Source organism: Protomyctophum bolini, assembly GCF_963924005.1.
Source record: "Protomyctophum bolini genome assembly, chromosome: 10".
Taxonomy (NCBI): domain Eukaryota; kingdom Metazoa; phylum Chordata; class Actinopteri; order Myctophiformes; family Myctophidae; genus Protomyctophum; species Protomyctophum bolini.
Genome location: NC_137871.1, coordinates 46,259,456 through 46,285,078, shown reverse-complemented (window position 1 = coordinate 46,285,078; position 25,623 = coordinate 46,259,456). Strand labels below are relative to the sequence as shown.

The following is a 25,623-nucleotide window of genomic DNA, read 5'->3' as shown; positions in this document are numbered from 1 at the left end:
GGGGTGCCGCAAATGCGAGAAATGTAACCGTTTGTCGCAAAAACATGATTTTTGGGGGCATGATCACAGGGATGACTTGACATTGTAATTGTCTGGGAGGGGCCTATGTAAGCGACTGCGTTCTACTTAGATTCCTTCTATTCATTCATTCATTCTACTTATATTCCATAAACACTATTCAGATTCATCTTTACTTCAATCAATGATTTTATTGTATTATCTTTCTGTCAGGGTTGGTAAGGATGTTTAGGGATGCACGATACCGATTTAGCCGAAACTGATACCGATATATATTCATAATTATATAATAATAATAATAATAATCTCAAACTTATACAGCGCTTTTCTGAGTACCCAAAGACGCTTTACATGGGGGGGCTTTACAGAGGTAACAACAAATTAAAAACAACTTTAATAGAAAAAAAAGGGGAAATATATATATATATATAATTATATATACCGATATATGTTCATATATATATCATTATATATGACGATATATGTTCATATATATATCATTATATATGACGATATATGTTCAATTAGTTTTTAAACTCATACTGATGTTCATTCATTTAGGTTGTTCTTATTTCTCCCTTTTGTACATCGGTGCATCCCTAATGTCGTTAGTACTCAGGGCTGGGATTGGATAGATAATAATGACGTCATCAGTGCTCAGGGCAGGGATTGGAGGATGGCGGTGATGTCATCAGCGTTCAGGGCAGGGATTGGATGATCATGATCTTCTCGTTGAGGCAGAAGCGGTGGAGAACACTGAAGAGGTTTTCAGCACATCGAGACACCTGACGCTCCATAGCCAATCGGAAGTCCTCCTTCACTCCCTTGGTGATACCGCGCGTCACAGTGTGGTGTCTGAAATATATAAATATATAAAATATATTATATAAACCCACATTATATAAATATACACAATATATTGAGATATAAACCCACATTATATAAATACACAGCGTTGTGTCTGAAATATAGACCCAAAATATATAAATATATAAAATATATGATATAAACCCACATTATATAAATATACACAATATATTAAGATATAAACCCACATTATATAAATACACAGCGTTTTGTCTGAAATATAACCCTTTATCAATAAAGATGATATAAATAATATACATATAAACCCATCCATCGTTATAACGTTTATTTATATCAGCCGATTATTAATATAAACCCATCCATCATTATAACGTTTATTAATATAAACCCTGTCTATTATTTCTCCCCTTCATTAATACCAACTGTATTTTATATCGCTGTAAATTAGATTTAATTCAAACCAACTGCTGGTATTATTTAAGGGGAGAGATAATGGACTCCTCATAGAAAACAGATCATTTCTGCTGATAGAAAACATAAGACACAAATAATTTGAAATAATAAAAGTAATAAAACATAAGACACAAATAACTTGAAATAATAAAAGTAATAAAACTCAGGAACAACAACCAGCTGCTTTAGGGGCGTGTTCTCACAGGGGGGCGTGTTCTCACAGGGGGGCGTGTTCTCACAGGGGCGTTACCGAGACTAGGGTTGGCGATGGTTTCCGATGTCCTCCCCGTTTGGACGTAACTCGTGCGGCGCTGAGTCGGAATTCACAGCGTTCGTGTGGCTCAAGTCCACTTCAGAAGACATACGACTGTGTTTAGGTAGCTTCAGCTAGGCTAACTGTGCTAACAACACAACCAGGATACGACTGTGTTTAGGTAGCTTCAGCTAGGCTAACTGTGCTAACAACACAGATGACAGCTTCCAACATGGTGGGCGTAGTTAAAGTGACTGGACATGACATCCTTTCTGTGGACACGCCCCTTAAAGGACAACTTTCGTTTTTTTCAGGTTTTAGGTCGTTATTAGAGAAAGTAAAAGATGAGTGTTATTTATTTTTCATTTGCTGCTTTCTTTCATTTTAGCGATTTTAACAATTTTTGACAGGGGGGCGGGGGCATTCGAACATGGGGCTAAATAAATACGTATTGTTTTTACAAAATTGTACAGCGATTTCGTTATTATTATTTACTATAGTACTACTAGACCCCAGGACATTATGGGGGATGCCATACTTTATATACATAAATTATGGGGGATGCCATACTTTATATACATAAATTATGGGGGATGCCATACTTTTGTGGCCAGATGTAATTTTATGGGGTCTAGTAAAACTATAGTAAATAAAATAAAAAAATATCGCTATAACATTTTGTAATACAAAATACATATTTAGCACCATGTTCAAATGCCCCCGCCCCCTTGTCAAAAAATAGCTAAAATAGCTAAAACGAAAGAAAGCAGCAAATGAAACAAAATGTATGCTCATCTTTTACTTCCTCTAATAACAACCTAAATTAAAGTCTGTTCTCTAGTCTGAACGAGGGTCATCCGAAATCAAACCGACATAAAACATTTCCACAAATGAAATGAAGACGCATGAAATGAAAAAAAAATAAAAATAAATATTACAACGATAAACATTCTCCGGCTCAAACATCCCGACAGGAAATCAAAGGACAGCGAACGTCTGTCGGTGTGAACATGTGACATGAAGGGGGAGGAGCTTGGGGTGGGCGGGGGGGGGGGTACCTGTCCTGTAGCAGAAGGGTGTTTAACTCCGCCCCCAGGGCGGGGCTAGGGCTCCTATAGGACACGGACATTCAGACTGACAGTCAGACAGTGATGATGCAATCAAGCGTCTTAAAGGCCTGTGCATAGTCCAGTTTTCGGTAGGAGAGCGGTGGTTTGCTCTTCACCGCGGCTCAGTGACATCACCGCGGCTCAGTGATGTCATGTTGTAGTTTTAGTAAAAACAGAGAGATGTGTTTGGGTGAGCGGTGAGTCTCTTACCACCGCAGCTCAGTGACGTCATGTTGTAGTTTTAGTAAAAACAGAGAGGTGTGTTTGGGTGAGCGGTGAGTCTCTTACCACCGCAGCTCAGTGACGTCATGTTGTAGTTTTAGTAAAAACAGAGAGGTGTGTTTGGGTGAGCGGTGAGTCTCTTACCACCGCAGCTCAGTGACGTCATGTTGTAGTTTTAGTAAAAACAGAGAGGTGTGTTTGGGTGAGCGGTGAGTCTCTTACCACCGCAGCTTTGTAACGTCATGTTGTAGTTTTAGCGTGGCTCTGTGATGTCATGTTGTAGTTTTAGGGAAAACAGAGAGATGTGTTGTGTGAGCGCTGACCACATACCGCTCTGTGACGTCATATTGTAAGTTGCAGTGGTCAGTGATGTCATATTGTAGTTTTCAGTGGTCCGTGATGTCATGCTGTAGTTTTCAGTGGTCAGTGATGTCATGCTCTAGTTTTCAGTGGTCAGTGATGTCATGTTGTAGTTTTCAGTGGTCAGTGATGTCATGTTAGCCGTGTTTGTAGTATTTTAATTAGTCATTATGAATCACCATGTTTGTAGTCTTTTACTCTAGTTTTCAGTGGTCACCTCTTCACCGAAAACTGGACTTTGAATAGACCTTTAAAGGTGCAGTGCGCAGGTTAACCTTTAAGTCCTGAGTTAACCCATTAGGCCCATTCAGAGTAATCTAGTAAGAGAGAGAGTGGTGACACGCTTTGATCTCGCCGCAAAGCGGGTGCGTATGAGCGATAGTTCCAAACATTGCTCCTATGGCTGGAACTATTCCATTGAGATAGAATGAGCACTTCTGCATTCCATTGTTACAATGAGAGTCAACGGGAGTGTCATTACTCTCTTACTAGATTACTCTGGGCCCATTATTCTACAAATAACTTCAAAGTCAGTAGTTCTCAAACTATGTCATGCCAAGGACCACCAAATCAACGCAACCCCATGAAAAGGATTTGTGCCAGGGACCCCAGAGAGAAGATTTGTGTTAAAAACCAAAATCATAATTACTTAATTACTCAAAAAAACATTTTCAATATTCTTCAAAAATCTTCTTTTCTACTGCTGTAGAAGTATAATTCTAAACCACGGTACTGTACAACTGTTGTTGTACAGTATGTACAGTAACAGTGTTAAATAGCTCTATATTGTGACAGTAATCATTGCTATAGAGTGTGTACAGTAACAGTGTTAAATAGCTCTATATTGTGACAGTAATCATTGCTATAGAGTGTGTTTCAGTAACAGTGTTAAATAGCTCTATATTGTGACAGTAATCATTGCTATAGAGTGTGTTTCAGTAACAGTGTTAAATAGCTCTATATTGTGACAGTAATCATTGCTATAGTGTGTACAGTATCAGTGTTAAATAGCTCTATATTGTGACAGTAATCATTGCTATAGAGTGTACAGTATCAGTGTTAAATAGCTCTATAGTGTGACAGTAATCATTGCTATAGAGTGTGTTTCAGTAACAGTGTTAAATAGCTCTATATTGTGACAGTAATCATTGCTATAGAGTGTGTTTCAGTAACAGTGTTAAATAGCTCTATATTGTGACAGTAATCATTGCTATAGAGTGTGTTCAGTAACAGTGTTAAATAGCTCTATATTGTGACAGTAATCATTGCTATAGTGTGTGTTCAGTAACAGTGTTAAATAGCTCTATATTGTGACAGTAATCATTGCTATAGTGTGTACAGTATCAGTGTTAAATAGCTCTATAGTGTGACAGTAATCATTGCTATAGTGTGTGTTTCAGTAACAGTGTTAAATAGCTCTATAGTGTGACAGTAATCATTGCTATAGAGTGTGTTTCAGTAACAGTGTTAAATAGCTCTATATTGTGACAGTAATCATTGCTATAGAGTGTGTTTCAGTAACAGTGTTAAATAGCTCTATAGTGTGACAGTAATCATTGCTATAGAGTGTGTTTCAGTCACAGTGTTAAATAGCTCTATATTGTGACAGTAATCATTGCTATAGAGTGTGTTCAGTAACAGTGTTAAATAGCTCTATATTGTGACAGTAATCATTGCTATAGAGTGTGTTTAGTAACGGTGTTAAATAGCTCTATATTGTGACAGTAATCATTGCTATAGAGTGTGTTTAGTAACGGTGTTAAATAGCTCTATATTGTGACAGTAATCATTGCTATAGAGTGTGTTTAGTAACGGTGTTAAATAGCTCTATATTGTGACAGTAATCATTGCTATAGAGTGTGTTCAGTAACTGTGTTAAATAGCTCTATAGTGTGACAGTAATCATTGCTATAGAGTGTGTTTCAGTAACAGTGTTAAATAGCTCTATATTGTGACAGTAATCATTGCTATAGAGTGTGTTCAGTAACGGTGTTAAATAGCTCTATAGTGTGACAGTAATCATTGCTATAGAGTGTGTTTAGTAACGGTGTTAAATAGCTCTATAGTGTGACAGTAATCATTGCTATAGAGTGTGTTTCAGTAACAGTGTTAAATAGCTCTATATTGTGACAGTACTCATTGCTATAGAGTGTGTTCAGTAACAGTGTTAAATAGCTCTATATTGTGACAGTAATCATTGCTATAGAGTGTGTTCAGTAACAGTGTTAAATAGCTCTATATTGTGACAGTAATCATTGCTATAGAGTGTGTTCAGTAACAGTGTTAAATAGCTCTATATTGTGACAGTAATCATTGCTATAGAGTGTGTTTCAGTGACAGTGTTAAATAGCTCTATATTGTGACAGTAATCATTGCTATAGAGTGTGTTTCAGTGACAGTGTTAAATAGCTCTATATTGTGACAGTAATCATTGCTATAGAGTGTGTTCAGTAACAGTGTTAAATAGCTCTATATTGTGACAGTAATCATTGCTATAGAGTGTGTTTCAGTGACAGTGTTAAATAGCTCTATATTGTGACAGTAATCATTGCTATAGAGTGTGTTCAGTCACAGTGTTAAATAGCTCTATATTGTGACAGTAATCATTGCTATAGAGTGTGTTCAGTAACAGTGTTAAATAGCTCTATATTGTGACAGTAATCATTGCTATAGTGTGTACAGTATCAGTGTTAAATAGCTCTATAGTGTGACAGTAATCATTTAATATGCTAACAATAATAAAAACATTGAATACATTGATACATTGTTGCCAACAAGCACAACCACAGTCACCATTCCGACTGAATAGCTCTGGAATGGGAGGGGCTTAAATTAAATGGGAGGGGCTTACTTGATCAGCATTCCCTGATTGGGCAATAGTTCCAGCATGATCCGCCCTCCTTCTGGAGTTCGCAGGTAGGCGAACTCTTCCAGCATGTCGATGTCTAGAGACGTTTGTTAAAGTCATAATGTGGAACCGCCATGTTTGTAGTCTTTTAATTAGTCATTATGAACCATGTTTGTAGTCTTTTAATTAAACTCATAATGAACCTCCATGTTTGTAGTCTTTTAATTAAACTCATAATGAACCTGTCCTCCATGTTTGTAGTCTTTTAATTAAACTCAGAATGAACCGCCCTGTTCGTAGTCTTTTAATTAAACTCATAAGTAACCTCCATGGTTGTAGTCTTTTAATTAAACTCATAATGAACCTCCATGTTTGTAGTCTTTTAAAGGATACTGGTAACGTAGTTGAATAAGTTCTCGTACTGATAGGTTAGGGGTTGTAGTCTTGTAGCCATATTTGTAGTCTTTTAAAGGATACTGGTAACATAGTTGAAGAAGTTCTCGTAAGTGAAACCTCCCTGCTGGCAGATCTTCTCCAGCGCCTTCAGGAACAACGCCTCGCCCTGCGGCCAATCGTGTTGCAGGAGCACAATCACATGACCCAGAGACAGGTCGTCACGGGCATCTGTGAAGGCTCGCGGCTGATTGGACAAAAACATAAGGGGGGGGGGGGGGGGGGGTGTTAAAGTAACCTTTAAAGGAATTCTTATTATCATTATTATTATTGAGTGGCACTACCTTGTACCTTAAAACAGAATCATTATTATTATTAACGTACCTTAAAACAGAATCATTATTATTATTAACGTACCTTAAAACAGAATTATTATTATTATTAACGTACCTTAAAACAGAATCATTATTATTATTAACGTACCTTAAAACAGAATTATTATTATTATTAACGTACCTTAAAACAGAATCATTATTATTATTAACGTACCTTAAAACAGAATTATTATTATTATTAACGTACCTTAAAACAGAATCATTATTATTATTAACGTACCTTAAAACAGAATCATTATTATTATTAACGTACCTTAAAACAGAATTATTATTATTATTAACGTACCTTAAAACAGAATCATTATTATTATTAACGTACCTTAAAACAGAATCATTATTATTATTAACGTACCTTAAAACAGAATTATTATTATTATTAACGTACCTTAAAACAGAATAATTATTATTATTAACGTACCTTAAAACAGAATTATTATTATTATTAACGTACCTTAAAACAGAATCATTATTATTATTAACGTACCTTAAAACAGAATCATTATTATTATTAACGTACCTTAAAACAGAATCATTATTATTATTAACGTACCTTAAAACAGAATCATTATTATTATTAACGTACCTTAAAACAGAATCATTATTATTATTAACGTACCTTAAAACAGAATCATTATTATTATTAACGTACCTTAAAACAGAATCATTATTATTATTAACGTACCTTAAAACAGAATCATTATTATTATTAACGTACCTTAAAACAGAATCATTATTATTATTAACGTACCTTAAAACAGAATCATTATTATTATTAACGTACCTTAAAACAGAATTATTATTATTATTAACGTACCTTAAAACAGAATCATTATTATTATTAACGTACCTTAAAACAGAATCATTATTATTATTAACGTACCTTAAAACAGAATCATTATTATTATTAACGTACCTTAAAACAGAATTATTATTATTATTAACGTACCTTAAAACAGAATTATTATTATTATTAACGTACCTTAAAACAGAATTATTATTATTATTATTAACGTACCTTAAAACAGAATTATTATTATTATTATTAACGTACCTTAAAACAGAATTATTATTATTATTAACGTACCTTAAAACAGAATCATTATTATTATTAACGTACCTTAAAACAGAATCATTATTATTATTAACGTACCTTAAAACAGAATCATTATTATTATTAACGTACCTTAAAACAGAATCATTATTATTATTAACGTACCTTAAAACAGAATTATTATTATTATTAACGTACCTTAAAACAGAATTATTATTATTATTAACGTACCTTAAAACAGAATTATTATTATTATTATTATTAACGTACCTTAAAACAGGCCAACATCAGCTGTAGACAGAACGGGAGAACAGCTTTACTGGTGCAGGGGAGCAGACGGAGGTCATGACCTGGAAGTACATGATCTATAAGGTCATGACCTGGAAGTACATGATCTATAACGTCATGACCTGGAAGTACATGATCTATAAGGTCATGACCTGGAAGTACATGATTTATGTAAGTGAGGAAATGGCCTATGGGCCATGAGCCCTAAGGCACCCTTAGGGGGAGGAGCCTACCTCCTGTTTCTGTAGCCATGAGGCCCTTAGGGGGAGGAGCCTATCTCCTGTTTCTGTAGCCATGAGGCCCATAGGGGGAGGAGCCTATCTCCTGTTTCTGTAGCCATGAGGCCCTTAGGGGGAGGAGCCTATCTCCTGTTTCTGTAGCCATGAGGCCCATAGGGGGAGGAGCCTATCTCCTGTTTCTGTAGCCATGAGGCCCATAGGGGCAGGAGCCTATCTCCTGTTTCTGTAGCCATGAGGCCCTTAGGGGGAGGAGCCTATCTCCTGTTTCTGTAGCCATGAGGCCCTTAGGGGGAGGAGCCTACCTCCTGTTTCTGTAGCCTTGAGGTCATAGGGGGAGGAGCCTACCTCCTGTTTCTGTAGCCATGAGGTCATAGGGGGAGGAGCCTATCTCCTGTTTCTGTAGCCATGAGGCCCTTAGGGGGAGGAGCCTATCTCCTGTTTCTGTAGCCATGAGGCAGGAAGTGTTTGAGTTAAAGATACAGTAACACATTAATTAAAGGTTATATAAAAATAAGTCTCACCTTTCCGGGGTTTATTTTTAACCCTTAAGCTGCTGCTGGTCTCTTCTGAGCTCCTCAGGACGTCCTGGTTAGCAGGAACCACCAGAGCGCTGACCACGTCTAGGACCTTCTCACACGCCATCTAGTGGTCAATAACACACACACACATACACACCAATACATCTAATGATCAATATGGCATATTGATATATGTATATATATATGAGAAAAAAAGGGACTCCAGCTCAACCAAATAGACCCGTAGGAGGTGCTACAACATGACTTCAGCACCATGGACAGAGTCACAGCTAGTCTCAATGCTACATGACTTCAGCACCATGGACAGAGTCACAGCTAGTCTCAATGCTACATGACTTCAGCACCATGGACAGAGTTACAGCTAGTCTCAATGCTACATGACTTCAGCACCATGGACAGAGTCACAGCTAGTCTCAATGCTACATGACTTCAGCACCATGGACAGAGTCACAGCTAGTCTCAATGCTACAACATGACTTCAGCACCATGGACAGAGTCACAGCTAGTCTCAATGCTACAACATTAATTCAGCACCATGGACAGAGTCACAGCTAGTATCAATGCTACAACATGACTTCAGCACCATGGACAGAGTCACAGCTAGTCTCAATGCTACAACATGACTTCAGCACCATGGACAGAGTCACAGCTAGTCTCAATGCTACATGACTTCAGCACCATGGACAGAGTCACAGCTAGTCTCAATGCTACATGACTTCAGCACCATGGACAGAGTCACAGCTAGTCTCAATGCTACAACATTCATTCAGCACCATGGACAGAGTCACAGCTAATCTCAATGCTACATCATTAATTCAGCACCATGGACAGAGTCACAGCTAGTCTCAATGCTACTTGACTTCAGCACCATAGACAGAGTCACAGCTAGTCTCAATGCTACAACATGACTTCAGCACCATGGACAGAGTCACAGCTAGTCTCAATGCTACAACATTAATTCAGAACCATGGACAGAGTCACAGCTAGTCTCAATACTACAACATGACTTCAGCACCATGGACAGAGTCACAGCTAATCTCAATGCTACATCATTAATTCAGCACCATGGACAGAGTCACAGCTAGTCTCAATGCTACTTGACTTCAGCACCATAGACAGAGTCACAGCTAGTCTCAATGCTACAACATGACTTCAGCACCATGGACAGAGTCACTGCTAGTCTCAATGCTACAACATTAATTCAGCACCATAGACAGAGTCACAGCTAGTCTCAATGCTACATGACTTCAGCACCATAGACAGAGTCACAGCTAGTCTCAATGCTACAACATTAATTCAGCACCATAGACAGAGTCACAGCTAGTCTCAATGCTACATGACTTCAGCACCATGGACAGAGTCACAGCTAGTCTCAATGCTACAACATTAATTCAGCACCATGGACAGAGTCACAGCTAGTCTCAATGCTACAACATTAATTCAGCACCATGGACAGTCACAGCTAGTCTCAATGCTACAACATTAATTCAGCACCATAGACAGAGTCACAGCTAGGCTCAATGCTACAACATGACTTCAGCACCATAGACAGAGTCACAGCTAGTCTCAATGCTACAACATGACTTCAGCACCATAGACAGAGTCACAGCTAGTCTCAATGCTACAACATGACTTCAGCATAGCAGGTGCTATGAGCTATATACGAAACTCATGGCGAAACGTGTCGTGCTAATAAATAAGTTGATGCAGTAAGTTAATAATAATAATCTTTATTGTCCCGAAGGATATTTGTCTTCACAATCTGTTCAACAGTTCAACACCCACATCAAAAACAACACAGAGCACATAACACCAAGACAGTACAAAAAACAAAACATGAGGTCCCCACAGAACCATCCTATCGGCGGGGCAGTTTGTTTAATGCCGCGATGGCTGAGGGGACAACACTCCTACTAAAACGGACCTTTTTCCATGGCAAGGTTCTGTATCTTTGTCCAGATGGCATGAGACAAAGATACAGAACCTTGCCATGGAAAAAGTTGTCCGTCTCTGTTCCCTGGAGTGTGCAGTCCTTTTTTCTGTTTTTGATGTATATTGTATATATATATATATATATATATATATATATATATATATATATATATATAAGTAGATGTATAGAGTTTCTGAAGTGGTTGTCCAACTATCCAACAATCTTTGAACAAATGTTCAGTGGTTGCATTAGCCCATAGCCCCTCCCCTAGCCTCGACGACCTTACAGGCGTATGCAAAGGCTAAAAATGTACCTTGGATTGCATTTTATGTAGACATAAGCACTCTATAGTGTATACGTATAGATTCATTATATAGATATTCCACTGTTAGGTTCTTAGCTTACGTTTGATTCATGATGACTATTTCTATGTATTTAATATATCACCATGTGTTCTTGTTACTGTAAATCTCTCTGGATTAAGAGCGTCTGATGAATGAATACATTGTAAACTCATGCAGTTGTGACTGTGTGTGTGTGTGTGTGTGTGTGTGTGTGATGTTTTAGCAGATCTATACATACTCTGTACTCCCCCAGAGCATAGTGACAGGAGGCTTGTTGAATTACAGATCTGTGAATCTCCACGCTGCTTTGACCTCTGACCTCTGGACTCTGACCCTGAGGAGGCTGGACGCTGGTCATGTGATGCAGTGATGTCAGAGCCTTACGGTAGTGACCCTGAAATATATATACATAAATATATATCAAATATAAATTATTTCTACTGCTCCTTGTGTCTCCATATATGGAGGTGTGACCGACGCCAGTCTGCCTGTCTCCACTCTCCAATCAACAGGCAGGGATGATTGATTGACAGGTGTCATGACAACGGCTTGGGGACCATTTCAGGCCGTCACAGACGTGTGCTCTGCTTGCACACAAGTAGGCCATTTATGGCCAGTTGGCAGCTCGACAAAGTGCATTATTAGTTTAAAATAAACTAGAGGTTAACCCATTTAGGCCTGACGTCGAAATAAATAAAAAAGTCTCAAAAACAAATCTGCATTGTAAGGATCTGGAGAGTATCAGTTTATTTCAATTATGTAATGTGCATTGTAAGGATCTGGGGTGTTTCAGTCAGTTCAGTATTCACTGGATCATTGTTTATATAAAGTGTAAAAAGTGACAATAAAATAAAGAATCCATCAATCAATCAATCAATCATATACATGTATTACCTGGTAAATGATAAATAATTGATGCATTTATAAATTAATTACCTGGTAAATGATCATGTCTGTGAGGAATATTCTGAACCACAGCCAGCTGTCTGTTTTCCACGACGCACACATGTTCTTAAACTCTGTCAAAATAAAACACACACATTCAAAATAGAACACATCTTCTTCAACATACGCCCTATTCACACGGTATTAGTGTTACCCTGGGACTGAATTATGGTAGGTCATTTGGCCTGTAATTATTACTGGGTGCATACTTAGTTTAGACTAGTCATTGGTTAGACATGGGTTAAGGTTAGGTTTAGGTGTGCTGCCCCCGTGGGAGGTTAGGTTTAGGACTAATGACTGGTCTAACCAATGACCAGTCTAAACTAAGTACTGCACCCATTATTACAGCCCAAATCACAGAAATGGTCGATTCGCACGGGATTAAAAACACAGACGTCCTCTGTGATTATTCCATTATTTCCTGAGGTCCTCCTGGGGTAATACTAGTCCTGGGGTAATACTAGTCCTGGGGTAATACTAGTCCTGGGGTAATACTAGTCCTGGGGTAATACTGGGGTAATACTAGTCCTGGGGTAATACTAACCCTAACCCTAACCCTGGGGTAATACTAGTCCTGGGGTAATACTAGTCCTGGGGTAATACTGGGGTAATACTAGTCCTGGGGTAATACTGGGGTAATACTAGTCCTGGGGTAATACTGGGGTAATACTAGTCCTGGGGTAATGCTAGTCCTGGGGTAATACTAGTCCTGGGGTAATACTGGGGTAATACTAGTCCTGGGGTAATACTGGGGTAATGCTAGTCCTGGGGTAATACTAGTCCTGGGGTAATACTGGGGTAATACTAGTCCTGGGGTAATACTGGGGTAATACTAGTCCTGGGGTAATACTAGTCCTGGGGTAATACTGGGGTAATACTAGTCCTGGGGTAATACTAGTCCTGGGGTAATGCTAGTCCTGGGGTAATACTAGTCCTGGGGTAATACTAGTCCTGGGGTAATACTAGTCCTGGGGTAATGCTAGTCCTGGGGTAATACTGGGGTAATGCTAGTCCTGGGGTAATGCTAGTCCTGGGGTAATACTGGGGTAATGCTAGTCCTGGGGTAATACTGGGGTAATGCTAGTCCTGGGGTAATACTGGGGTAATACTAGTCCTGGGGTAATACTGGGGTAATACTAGTCCTGGGGTAATACTGGGGTAATGCTAGTCCTGGGGTAATGCTAGTCCTGGGGTAATGCTAGTCCTGGGGTAATGCTAGTCCTGGGGTAATACTGGGGTAATGCTAGTCCTGGGGTAATACTGGGGTAATACTAGTCCTGGGGTAATACTGGGGTAATGCTAGTCCTGGGGTAATACTGGGGTAATGCTAGTCCTGGGGTAATACTAGTCCTGGGGTAATACTAGTCCTGGGGTAATACTGGGGTAATGCTAGTCCTGGGGTAATACTAGTCCTGGGGTAATACTAGTCCTGGGGTAATACTGGGGTAATACTAGTCCTGGGGTAATGCTAGTCCTGGGGTAATACTGGGGTAATACTAGTCCTGGGGTAATACTGGGGTAATACTAGTCCTGGGGTAATGCTAGTCCTGGGGTAATGCTAGTCCTGGGGTAATACTGGGGTAATGCTAGTCCTGGGGTAATGCTAGTCCTGGGGTAATACTGGGGTAATACTAGTCCTGGGGTAATACTGGGGTAATGCTAGTCCTGGGGTAATACTGGGGTAATGCTAGTCCTGGGGTAATACTAGTCCTGGGGTAATACTAGTCCTGGGGTAATACTGGGGTAATACTAGTCCTGGGGTAATACTGGGGTAATGCTAGTCCTGGGGTAATACTGGGGTAATGCTAGTCCTGGGGTAATACTGGGGTAATACTAGTCCTGGGGTAATACTGGGGTAATACTAGTCCTGGGGTAATGCTAGTCCTGGGGTAATGCTAGTCCTGGGGTAATGCTAGTCCTGGGGTAATACTGGGGTAATGCTAGTCCTGGGGTAATGCTAGTCCTGGGGTAATACTGGGGTAATACTAGTCCTGGGGTAATACTGGGGTAATGCTAGTCCTGGGGTAATACTGGGGTAATGCTAGTCCTGGGGTAATACTAGTCCTGGGGTAATACTAGTCCTGGGGTAATACTGGGGTAATACTAGTCCTGGGGTAATGCTAGTCCTGGGGTAATACTGGGGCAATACTAGTCCCGTGCGAATAGGGCTTTTGACACAGCTGCACGGCCGAGCTACACCAGGCTTTTCAGTGCACGTTCACACGAATACGCACACACGCACATTCAGGTCCAGTCCTATTTTAAGTGCGCCTAGTCCTGGTCCTAGTCCTAGTCCAGTCCACGGTGGTACTAGTCCTAGTGTCCAGTGCACCATGGGAGCTCAGTAGGGTCATAGTGTAAAGGTCAAAGGTCGTACCAGTGTCCAGTGCATCATGGGAGCTCAGTAGGGTCATAGTGTAAAGGTCAAAGGTCGTACCAGTGTCCAGTGCATCATGGGAGCTCAGTAGGGTCATAGTGTAAAGGTCAAAGGTCGTACCAGTGTCCAGTGCACCATGGGAGCTCAGTAGGGTCATAGTGTAAAGGTCAAAGGTCGTACCAGTGTCCAGTGCATCATGGGAGCTCAGTATCTCCCAGCTCTCCCTGGCCGTTCGGAACGCCTCCAGAGTCTCTGACCATCCTGGCATCTCCGTCCTGCTGACCACGATGTGTCGACCCCCACGACCTTTCCCCTGAGGGTCCTCGTCATCTGAGCTCTGAGCGCACGCACACACACACACACACACGCACACGCACGCACGCACGCACAAGATAATACATTAATTCAAATACAGACGTCCTCCCCAGAAAACACACACAGAGGTTGGGCGATATGCCCCAGAATCACCTATCAGCTGTCATCTGCCCCAGAATCACCTATCAGCTGTCATCTGCCCCAGAATCACCTATCAGCTGTCATCTGCCCCAGAATCACCTATCAGCTGTCATCTGCCCCAGAATCACCTATCAGCTGTCATCTGCCCCAGAATCACTGATTACTCACATTCAAATCACATTCCAAATCAAAATGATTGACAGGTGAATATAAACATAAGCTGACACAGTTGAGCAACACGTTTGAGACCAGAAACAAACTGATCTCATAATGGTTTTTTTATATGCGAGCACGCACGCACGCACACACACACACACACGCACGCACGCACACACGCACGCACACACGCACGCACACGCACGCACGCACACACACACGCACGCACGCACGCACGCACACGCACGCACGCACGCACGCACGCACACACGCACGCACGCACGCACACTCACCATGGTCTTCTCTCTCCCGTCGGCCATTTTCCGTTTCTTGTGTCCGTGTTTGGCTCCGCCTCCTCCTCGCTCCTCCAGGTCGTTATAGACCCAGCTGAGGTCCTCTAGGAGGATCCACGGACCGCATGTTGAACCTCCTCCTAAACATATAGGTGATAAACATATATAAATATATATAAACATATAGGTTATAAACATATATAAATATATATAAACATATAGGTTATAAACATATATGAATATATATAAACATATAGGTTATAAACATATATAAATATATATAAACATATAGGTTATAAACATATATAAATATATATAAACATATAGGTTATAAACATATATAAATATATATAAACATATAGGTTATAAACATATATGAATATATATAAACATATAGGTTATAAACATATATAAATATATATAAACATAATATAGGTTATAAACATATCTGATCTGAGAACAGTAAGGTCTGACCTGAGAACAGTGTAAGATCTGACCTGAGAACAGTGTAAGGTCTGAACTGAGAACAGTGTAAGATCTGACCTGAGAACAGTGTAAGGTCTGACCTGAGAACAGTGTAAGATCTGACCTGAGAACAGTGTAAGATCTGACCTGAGAACAGTGTAAGCTCTGACCTGAGAACAGTGTAAGATCTGACCTGAGAACAGTGTAAGGTCTGATCTGAGAACAGTGTAAGAGCTAATCTGAGAACAGTGTAAGGTCTGACCTGAGAACAGTAAGGTCTGACCTGAGAACAGTGTAAGATCTGACCTGAGAACAGTGTAAGGTCTGACCTGAGAACAGTGTAAGGTCTGACCTGAGAACAGTGTAAGATCTGACCTGAGAACAGTGTAAGGTCTGATCTGAGAACAGTGTAAGATCTGACCTGAGAACAGTGTAAGGTCTGACCTGAGAACAGTGTAAGGTCTGACCTGAGAACAGTGTAAGATCTGACCTGAGAACAGTGTAAGGTCTGACCTGAGAACAGTGTAAGGTCTGACCTGAGAACAGTGTAACATCTGACCTGAGAACAGTGTAAGGTCTGGCCTGAGAACAGTAAGGTCTGACCTGAGAACAGTGTAAGGTCTGACCTGAGAATAGTGTAAGGTCTGACCTGAGAACAGTGTAAGATCTGACCTGAGAACAGTGTAAGGCAGTGGTAACCAACCTTTTCAAGCCCAAGAGCCCATTTTATTCCCAATTGTAAGCCAAGATCTACCACTAAAACGTGTTAGAAAAAACACTTGTTTTTTTGCTATTTCTGACAGGCTCAATGCATGTGCACACATCCACACAAAGACTAAAGCTTAAATTAGAATAAATACTTATAGTAAGTTATATTATCAATGTCAAATAATATTAAGACAAATTAGAAATATTTTGTTTCTCATTTCAATGAATATTCACATTGGCAGATGTTCAAATGACATAGGCATAACATGACCATATATATTTGCACAGATATGGTGACATACTCTCAGGGTCAGCCCACCTTTAATGAGACTGCTGTGACTGCACTTTATCTGCAAGCGTTTTGAAATCTGGTTCATATTTAGTGATTGCCAGTCTGAGGGTGTCATTAAGATGTGAGTCAGTCATACGAGTTCTAAACTTGGATTTTATTATTTTCATTTGTGAAAAGGCCATTTCACATAAGTACGTGGAACCAAAGTAGGCATGCAGCTTCAGTGCACACGACACAATCAGGGGATACTTCTCTGCTCACAAGAGACCAAAATTCCTTCTCTTTAGCTCTGACCTGCAGGTGACAGTCACTTACTAATCCAATAATCTCCATTTAAATATCTGAAGTTAATGCAAACACATCCTGCATTTTATCGGACAGCAGTTCAATGACAGTAGGCTCAGTAAAGAGGAAAGGGTTTGATACAAAAGCAGCTACTTGACTCATGCGTTGTACTTCAACAAGTTTTCATATTTATCATATTTTTTGCTCTATGTGTGCATGTGTACAGAATTCAAACTGTAGCATTGATTATTGTCACGGACAGAAGTCATTCTTTCCCTTTGCATATGCCCTGGAGTGCACTCGCCTATTAGTTTGCATTGCAGACTGGTATATTCAGTATATTTTTCTCATTTTTATATTTTTGTTGTTGCTGCGCAGCAGTTGAGGAGAACGCAACTATGCATTCCTTTAAGCAACACAACTTCTGCAGCTGCATCCATATGTTTAGAATTTGCATCAATGATCAAATCCCAATAATAAAAAATATTATAACAACGAACAACGAAAACTGAAGGAGCAGCGGCGCTATCGGCTAGTAGACCCAACTCAAGTGTCTGCAGCCTGTCACGAGCCCCGTAATGAACTGATACGGGACGCACGTTGTTCCGTATTTTAATGTCGGGTCGGAGAATAAATACAGTATGAATGACGGCGGGATTTATTTGACAACTCTGTCCTGCTTTCTTCACGAGAAGAGAAGAGCGCTCACAGCTGCTAATATGGTAGCAGCCCTGTGGCTGTCAGTTCTCTTTACGGCATGTGTATGTGAATGTGAACCTGGGTCTGGGAAGCTCAGAGCTGCAGCCATTGGCTCATGATACGAGCACACGACCAATGGGACAGATCATTCAGTGTTGCTAAGATACCACCCCCCCACCACACACGCACACCCTTGGACGATGGGGTCTATTCTCAAACTCAGAGCCACAGCGCTCTGCTCAAAATTAATTTGCATGTGACGAGCGGCACTGACATTATCCCAATGGGTCTGACACTTCGCGATCGACTGGAAAGGTTCCCGCGAGCTACTGGTGTAAGGTCTGGCCTGAGAACAGTGTAAGATCTGACCTGAGAACAGTGTAAGGTCTGGCCTGAGAACAGTAAGGTCTGACCTGAGAACAGTGTAAGGTCTGACCTGAGAACAGTAAGGTCTGACCTGAGAACAGTGCCGGTTGGACAGAAGACACGTAGAGGAATGCGCTGCGGAACAGGACCAGAGCAGCACAGATGACCACCTGGTGGCAGCAGTGAGTCCTGGTGTCTCCCTCCAGGCTGGGCAGGTACCGGCCCAGATCCTTCACCACGTTTAACATCTCACCGTACGACCTGAAACACGTGCACACACACGCACGCACGCACGCACACACACACACACACGCACGCACACACAGACACACGCACGCACGCACGCACGCACACACAGACACGCACGCACACACAGACACACAGTAGCATCAGGCAGGTAGCGACACAACTACTTAACCCATTCTGACCTGAGATCAGATTATAAAAATGTCTTCTGCATCCTGACAGTTTTCTGAAAAATGTTATGTTTCTATGTCAGTCGTTCTTCGATTTAAAAGAAAATAGCAGACCTACAAGCTATGAGCTTGTAGATTTGTTGCTCTTTGAGAGTAGTGTTGAAGGAGTCTAGGGATTTGGTGCTCTTTGAGAGCAGTGTTGAAGGAGTCTAGGGATTTGGTGCTCTTTGAGAGCAGTGTTGAAGGAGTCTAGGGACTTGGTGCTCTTTGAGAGCAGTGTTGAAGGAGTCAAGGGATTTGGTGCTCTTTGAGAGCAGTGTTGAAGGAGTCTAGGGATTTGGTGCCCTTTGAGAGCAGTGTTGAAGGAGTCAAGGGATTTGTTGCCCTTTGAGAGCAGTGTTGAAGGAGTCTAGGGATTTGCGTGTCTTAATGACTGTTGGTAGGGCGTTAGGGTGATAGATAGGTACTAGAGTTCTCATTTTCTGCCCGACCCGGCCAGACTAATTAGCATATTTTTTGGGCCGGGCCGGGCCTCGGGCTCTGTGATTTTCCGTGATTTTTTAGTTTTCTTCTTTTTTCAAAAATGTTATTATAATAAAAATAGCAATTCTGTTATTTGTGTAATGTGTGTAGGCTATATAGCCTACAAGTATGTATTTATTATGAAGAGGGCTGCGCTATGGCGATTCACTTGCGGAGGAGACGGAGGAGTGGAGGTGGGGGGCTTGGAATGGATTACTGACTGCGCAGGCAGAGAGAAGTGAACGGTGGGGTGGTTGTTTAATGTTTTCGCTGGCTGGCCTCTGTTTTGCGGCGCACCAAATGAGCTTCAGTTCATAATGCTAAATGTTTTATAAATCAATCGGATTATCACACGATAGACTGCAACATGACAAAAACAGTTGCACTGAGCCATCTCGTTAAACCCAGCTGGCTGCGATGAATAACCTAATCATTATAGGCCTAATCAACGTCATATAGTCACCAACCGATCCATATAATTCTGTAGTGTATGTTCTGACCAGGCAATGTTACAGTCCACTGCAGGCTACAGGCTATTTGATTCACAAAATGATTAGTATTATAACCGCCGTCCCTCAGTGCGGCAGCGGCGCTCCTCGATCGTTATATGTGCCCGATTTAAAATAACATATCTCTAAGCTGTCGAGACACGCCATGAGCGTGAGGTGCGTGGATGGTTTGTAAACTTTGTAGGCTATGTTTGTTCTTTTGGACACCGAACGGGGACGATACTTGGGGTCTTGGACATAGCTTCACTTCAGAGGAAACGGGGAGCTACTCACAGTCACCACCACTGGAAATGGAATCCATTAGAATGATAATGGAAATGGTACATTAACAGTCTAACGTGAGCTACATAAATCCTTTATTTCGGCGATAAGTCCATTGAACTCTGTTCTCACTCTCACACACAGACACACAATGAAAGAAAAAAAAGAACGCCACTTTATTGCATGGCCAGCGCAGCAACACGCGCGTGCTGCTGCGCTGACCATGCATTAAAGTGGCGTTCTTTTTTTTCTTTTTCGGGCTTTATAGGGCTTCGGGCCTAACATTATGGTATTTTTTAGGGCCGGGCCGGGCTTTGGGCTGACCCAGTTAGGGCCGGGCCGGGCCGGGCTTCAAATTTCGGGCCCGATGAGAACTCTAATAGGTACCTGGTCTTCACGTCTCCTCTCCACTCGCAGCGCGTCCCAACTACACTCAGGACGTCCATCAGTCGCTCCCAGGGTTCCGTCACCACGGACGACTTCTCCGACAGGCCGTCAATCACGTAGCGATGGGAGGAGGAGCCTGGGGGCGGAGACTTCAGTGAGCCCGCCTCCTGGGAGCCTGGCGGCCAATCAAGAGAGAGAAGAAGAGAGGAGGAGCGTTTTAGAATGAACGCCTCTTTTTTTTCTAATATATTTTTTATCCCACGATTTTGTAACCCATTTTTGGGAGGCGGACAATTTTCCGACAGCATTCTAGCCGACGGGGCAACGGTCCGCTCCGCAGCGGGGGGACATTCGCTGCGATGCGAAAAAGCGATGGTCCGACATGCGCTGCTCCCGTGCTTGCGGTTAGGATTGAGGTTTCGGATCAATATGCTGTCGGAAAAAAGACCTGCACCCCCCATTTTTCCACCCCTGTGTCAATCATCTAATGTGATCCTGGGCTCTACACACCCTCCACCAACCTAGTCCCCATATATGGGGGACAAGGGGAGAGCAACCTAGTCCCCATATATGGGGGACAAGGGGAGAGCAACCTAGTCCCCATATATGGGGGACAAGGGGAGACCAACCTAGTCCCCATATATGGGGGACAAGGGGAGACCAACCTAGTCCCCATATATGGGGGACAAGGGGAGACCAACCTAGTCCCCATATATGGGGGACAAGGGGAGAGCAACGGACTTGAACTCATGCTTCCTTCATGCCCGAGTGTCCAAGTTGCTCCTTTACACCTGACAGGGGGGAGTTTCCCTGGTTGGACGTATAGCGCGTGGAAGGAACACGTTATTCCAACCAGTTCCTTTCCCCTCCATCAGGCGCCCCGGCTGGCCAGGGGGAGGCCGAATGAACGCCTCTGATGCTGGAAGTTAATTTATTCTCTCTCTCTCTCTGTTCGATGTTGAGAGAATAATTATGCAAGCTAAACACAACATAATAATACTAATACTAATAATAACAATAATAATAGTTACCGGGCAGATTAAGGGTTGTGTAACAGATGTAGAACTCGGCAGCTTTCAAAAGGTATTTATGCAACAGGCTGGACGGCAGACGCATGTCAGGGTTCACCATGATGAGAGGGAGCACGTCAACCACTGTGGACCACACACACACACACACACACACACACACACACACACACACACACACACACACACACACACACACACACACACACACACACACACACACACACACACACACACACACACACACACACACACACACACAGGGTTAACCATGATGAGAGGGAGCACGTCACACACTGTGGACCACACACACACACACACACACACACACACACACACACACACACACACACACACACACACACACACACACACACACCAATCACAGTACAGTATATAGGATGGGCCCATTACATCATTGACCAATCACAGTACAGTATATAGGATGGGCCCATGACATCACTGAGCAATCACAGTACAGTATATAGGATGGGCCCATTACATCACTGACCAATCACAGTACAGTATATAGGATGGGCCCATGACATCACTGACCAAACAGCTTTCTGAAGCAGTTGACAGGAGAGTCCAGGTTCTCTGAGATCTCTGCTTCCAACAGCGTCTCTCCAAGATTCACCTGAAAGAGTTAATGATGATATTATTATTACTTGTGCAGGCAGAGCGCGCAAGTAATAGTTTCGCCCGGGACTCGTACGCACCGTCCCAGCCAACCCGCCAATTTTGATGCGTATGCACCGTCCAGGCAAATTGTGCCTGATTTGCTGGGACCAGATTACATGGTGTGTATATGTATAATATATATGTAACTAGCTCTCAATGATGACGTAAGAAATATGTGGATTAAAGGACCCAATGCCAGGGTGTAATTGGTTTTCGATGGTGACGTAATGACGATATGTTTTAGTGTTGGGAGGATTAAAGGTAATGCTCCTGTGTGTAGGCCATTTAAGGCATGCTAGTGTGCAACAAGCAAGTATGCACTCGACAGAGTGCAGTTCTAGTTATTATTATTATTATTATTATTAACAATGTTATCATGAGATCTCTGCTTTCAACATGTCTCCAAGATTCCAAGCTCTGATTGGCCTCCAGTCTTGGGTGCCTCCCACACCGCGTCCTAATTACTGCCTCTGATTGGCCCGGCCGGCTGGATGTTTTTAATGCTAGGCCGTGGGTCTATATGGGTATAAATACTGTGGTATCAACTGCGTCCAACAGGGGGCAGCATATGGGTTAATAGTACTCACTCCATGTTGAACTACAGACTCAGGGAATCTCTTCAGGAGCAGCAACAACATCTCAGCTTTCTCCAACGTGTTGAAACATTGTTCTGTCGCTTTAAGCAGCATCTCGCACTGAACTCTGCCCGGCAACGTCTCGAACACACCTGGAATAAATATGAATAATATAAATACACTGAACTCTGCCCGGCAACGTCTCGAACACACCTGGAATAAATATGAATAATATAAATACACTGAACTCTGCCCGGCAACGTCTCGAACACACCTGGAATAAATATGAATAATATAAATACACTGAACTCTGCCCGGCAACGTCTCGAACACACCTGGAATAAATATGAATAATATAAATACACTGAACTCTGCCCGGCAACGTCTCGAACACACCTGGAATAAATATGAATAATATAAATACACTGAACTCTGCCCGGCAACGTCTCGAACACACCTGGAATAAATATGAATAATATAAATACACTGAACTCTGCCCGGCAACGTCTCGAACACACCTGGAATAAATATGAATAATATAAATACACTGAACTCTGCCCGGCAACGTCTCGAACACACCTGGAATAAATATGAATAATATAAATACACTGAACTCTGCCCGGCAACGTCTCGAACACACCTGGAATAAATATGAATAATATAAATACACTGAACTCTGCCCGGCAACGTCTCGAACACACCTGGAATAAATATGAATAATATAAATACACTGAACTCTGCCCGGCAACGTCTCGAACACACCTGGAATAAATATGAATAATATAAATACACTGAACTCTGCCCGGCAACGTCTCGAACACACCTGGAATAAATATGAATAATATAAATACACTGAACTCTGCCCGGCAACGTCTCGAACACACCTGGAATAAATATGAATAATATAAATACACTGAACTCTGCCCGGCAACGTCTCGAACACACCTGGAATAAATATGAATAATATAAATACACTGAACTCTGCCCGGCAACGTCTCGAACACACCTGGAATAAATATGAATAATATAAATACACTGAACTCTGCCCGGCAACGTCTCGAACACACCTGGAATAAATATGAATAATATAAATACACTGAACTCTGCCCGGCAACGTCTCGAACACACCTGGAATAAATATGAATAATATAAATACACTGAACTCTGCCCGGCAACGTCTCGAACACACCTGGAATAAATATGAATAATATAAATACACTGAACTCTGCCCGGCAACGTCTCGAACACACCTGGAATAAATATGAATAATATAAATACACTGAACTCTGCCCGGCAACGTCTCGAACACACCTGGAATAAATATGAATAATATAAATACACTGAACTCTGCCCGGCAACGTCTCGAACACACCTGGAATAAATATGAATAATATAAATACACTGAACTCTGCCCGGCAACGTCTCAAACACACCTGGAATAAATATTAATAATAATAGATTTAAATACACTGTAAATATCACACTGCGTTCATGATTTGAGGCTTTTTGTTAAAAACGGACCAATCCTAAAAGCAAACCTTGGAAGCCAATGAGGAATATGAAATATGATCACATGCCTATAGAGATACCGTGTACCGATCGGTGGGATGTTTGGACGGAATCTGAAGGATTCTATAGACAAAGGTCTGCCTCATGGTGGCGCTATGAACAGGCCTCATGGTGGCGCTATGAACAGGCCTCATGGTGGCGCTATAAACAGGCCTCATGGTGGCGCTATGAACAGGCCTCATGGTGGCGCTATGAACAGGCCTCATGGTGGCGCTATATATACCTTGTAAAACAGTCTATAAGTTATATATAACTATAACAGATACCTTGTAGAAAGGCAGAGTGTTTGTCCTGACAGTCTATAAGTTATATATACCTTGTAAAAAGGCAGAGTGTTTGTCCTGACAGTCTATAAGTTATATATACCTTGTAAAAAGGCAGAGTGTTTGTCCTGACAGTCTATAAGTTATATATACCTTGTAAAAAGGCAGAGTGTTTGTCCTGACAGTCTATAAGTTATATATACCTTGTAAAAAGGCAGAGTGTTTGTCCTGACAGTCTATAAGTTATATATACCTTGTAAAAAGGCAGAGTGTTTGTCCTGACAGTCTATAAGTTATATATACCTTGTAAAAAGGCAGAGTGTTTGTCCTGACAGTCTATAAGTTATATATACCTTGTAAAAAGGCAGAGTGTTTGTCCTGACAGTCTATAAGTTATATATACCTTGTAAAAAGGCAGAGTGTTTGTCCTGACAGTCTTGGCGCAGAGCAGACGTGATCACACCGATCTCTCTCCACACCACGGGCTGCTCTGGAAAGTTTAGAAACCTGAGAAATAACATAAAATATACATAGAATATAAAGATATAATAATATAACAATATAATATGTATAATATAACATAGATATGTTAATGTGAAGAGGACGCAGTCTTGACCTTGGCCTATGCACGCCTTCTTCTTGTAGATTTCAGCTCGGCATTTAATACAATGCAGCCACATCTCTTAATAACGCGGTTGAGGCCTTATATTAATGTCCATCTTCTTATTATTAGATGGTACCGCTCATTTTGTAACTAAACATACACAAAGGGTGAGTGTGAATGTACTGGAGCACCTCAGGGCTGCGTTAGCTCACCTGTCCTTTTTACTCTGTACAGTAATGAGTGTAGAAGTGGCAACCCGAACAATTACATCATTACATTCTCGGATGATACTGCCATCTTAGCCCTTCTGGATAAGGATAGGGATTTAGCTGACTACTTTTCAGAGGTACAGAACTTTGTAAAGTGGTGTGACGACAACCACCTTATTCTTTTTTTTTTAAAATATATTTCTTATCCTACGATTTTGTAACCCATTTTTCACCCCTGTGCCAATCATCTACTGTGATCCTGGGCTCTACACACCCTCCGCCAA

General features: G+C 41.4%; 1 protein-coding gene and 1 long non-coding RNA gene across 6 annotated transcripts in view; one reads left to right on the top strand and one right to left on the bottom strand.

The window, feature by feature from the left end:
• Nucleotides 1-331: 331 nt before the first annotated feature.
• The window catches only part of ints10 (integrator complex subunit 10), a 30,678-nt gene continuing 5,386 nt past the window's right edge, over nt 332-25,623 (bottom strand). For 2 of the 5 annotated variants that reach the window (XM_080774571.1, XM_080774574.1), the window contains 16 exons: nt 24,930-25,033; nt 22,707-22,846; nt 21,994-22,075; nt 21,442-21,564; nt 20,411-20,585; nt 18,407-18,576; nt 15,501-15,640; nt 14,776-14,932; nt 12,210-12,292; nt 11,512-11,667; nt 8,979-9,099; nt 8,201-8,280; nt 6,569-6,731; nt 6,095-6,188; nt 2,611-2,664; nt 332-873 (listed from right to left, as the gene is read on the bottom strand). In XM_080774571.1, coding sequence (XP_080630697.1) covers nt 717-873; nt 2,611-2,664; nt 6,095-6,188; nt 6,569-6,731; nt 8,201-8,280; nt 8,979-9,099; nt 11,512-11,667; nt 12,210-12,292; nt 14,776-14,932; nt 15,501-15,640; nt 18,407-18,576; nt 20,411-20,585; nt 21,442-21,564; nt 21,994-22,075; nt 22,707-22,846; nt 24,930-25,033 — 1,999 coding nt within the window. In that variant the 3' untranslated portion in view covers nt 332-716. Of the gene's footprint in view, nt 874-2,610; nt 2,665-6,094; nt 6,189-6,568; nt 6,732-8,200; nt 8,281-8,978; nt 9,100-11,511; nt 11,668-12,209; nt 12,293-14,775; nt 14,933-15,500; nt 15,641-18,406; nt 18,577-20,410; nt 20,586-21,441; nt 21,565-21,993; nt 22,076-22,706; nt 22,847-24,579; nt 24,606-24,929; nt 25,034-25,623 lie in introns of those variants that run through there. The other 3 variants (XM_080774572.1, XM_080774575.1, XM_080774573.1) reach the window with 3 other exon arrangements.
• Nucleotides 2,859-25,623, top strand: part of LOC308323011 — a 411,264-nt gene continuing 388,499 nt past the window's right edge. Inside the window, exon 1 of the long non-coding RNA XR_013964790.1 lies at nt 2,859-3,075. This is a non-coding gene — a long non-coding RNA (uncharacterized lncRNA). The remainder of the gene's footprint in view (nt 3,076-25,623) is intronic.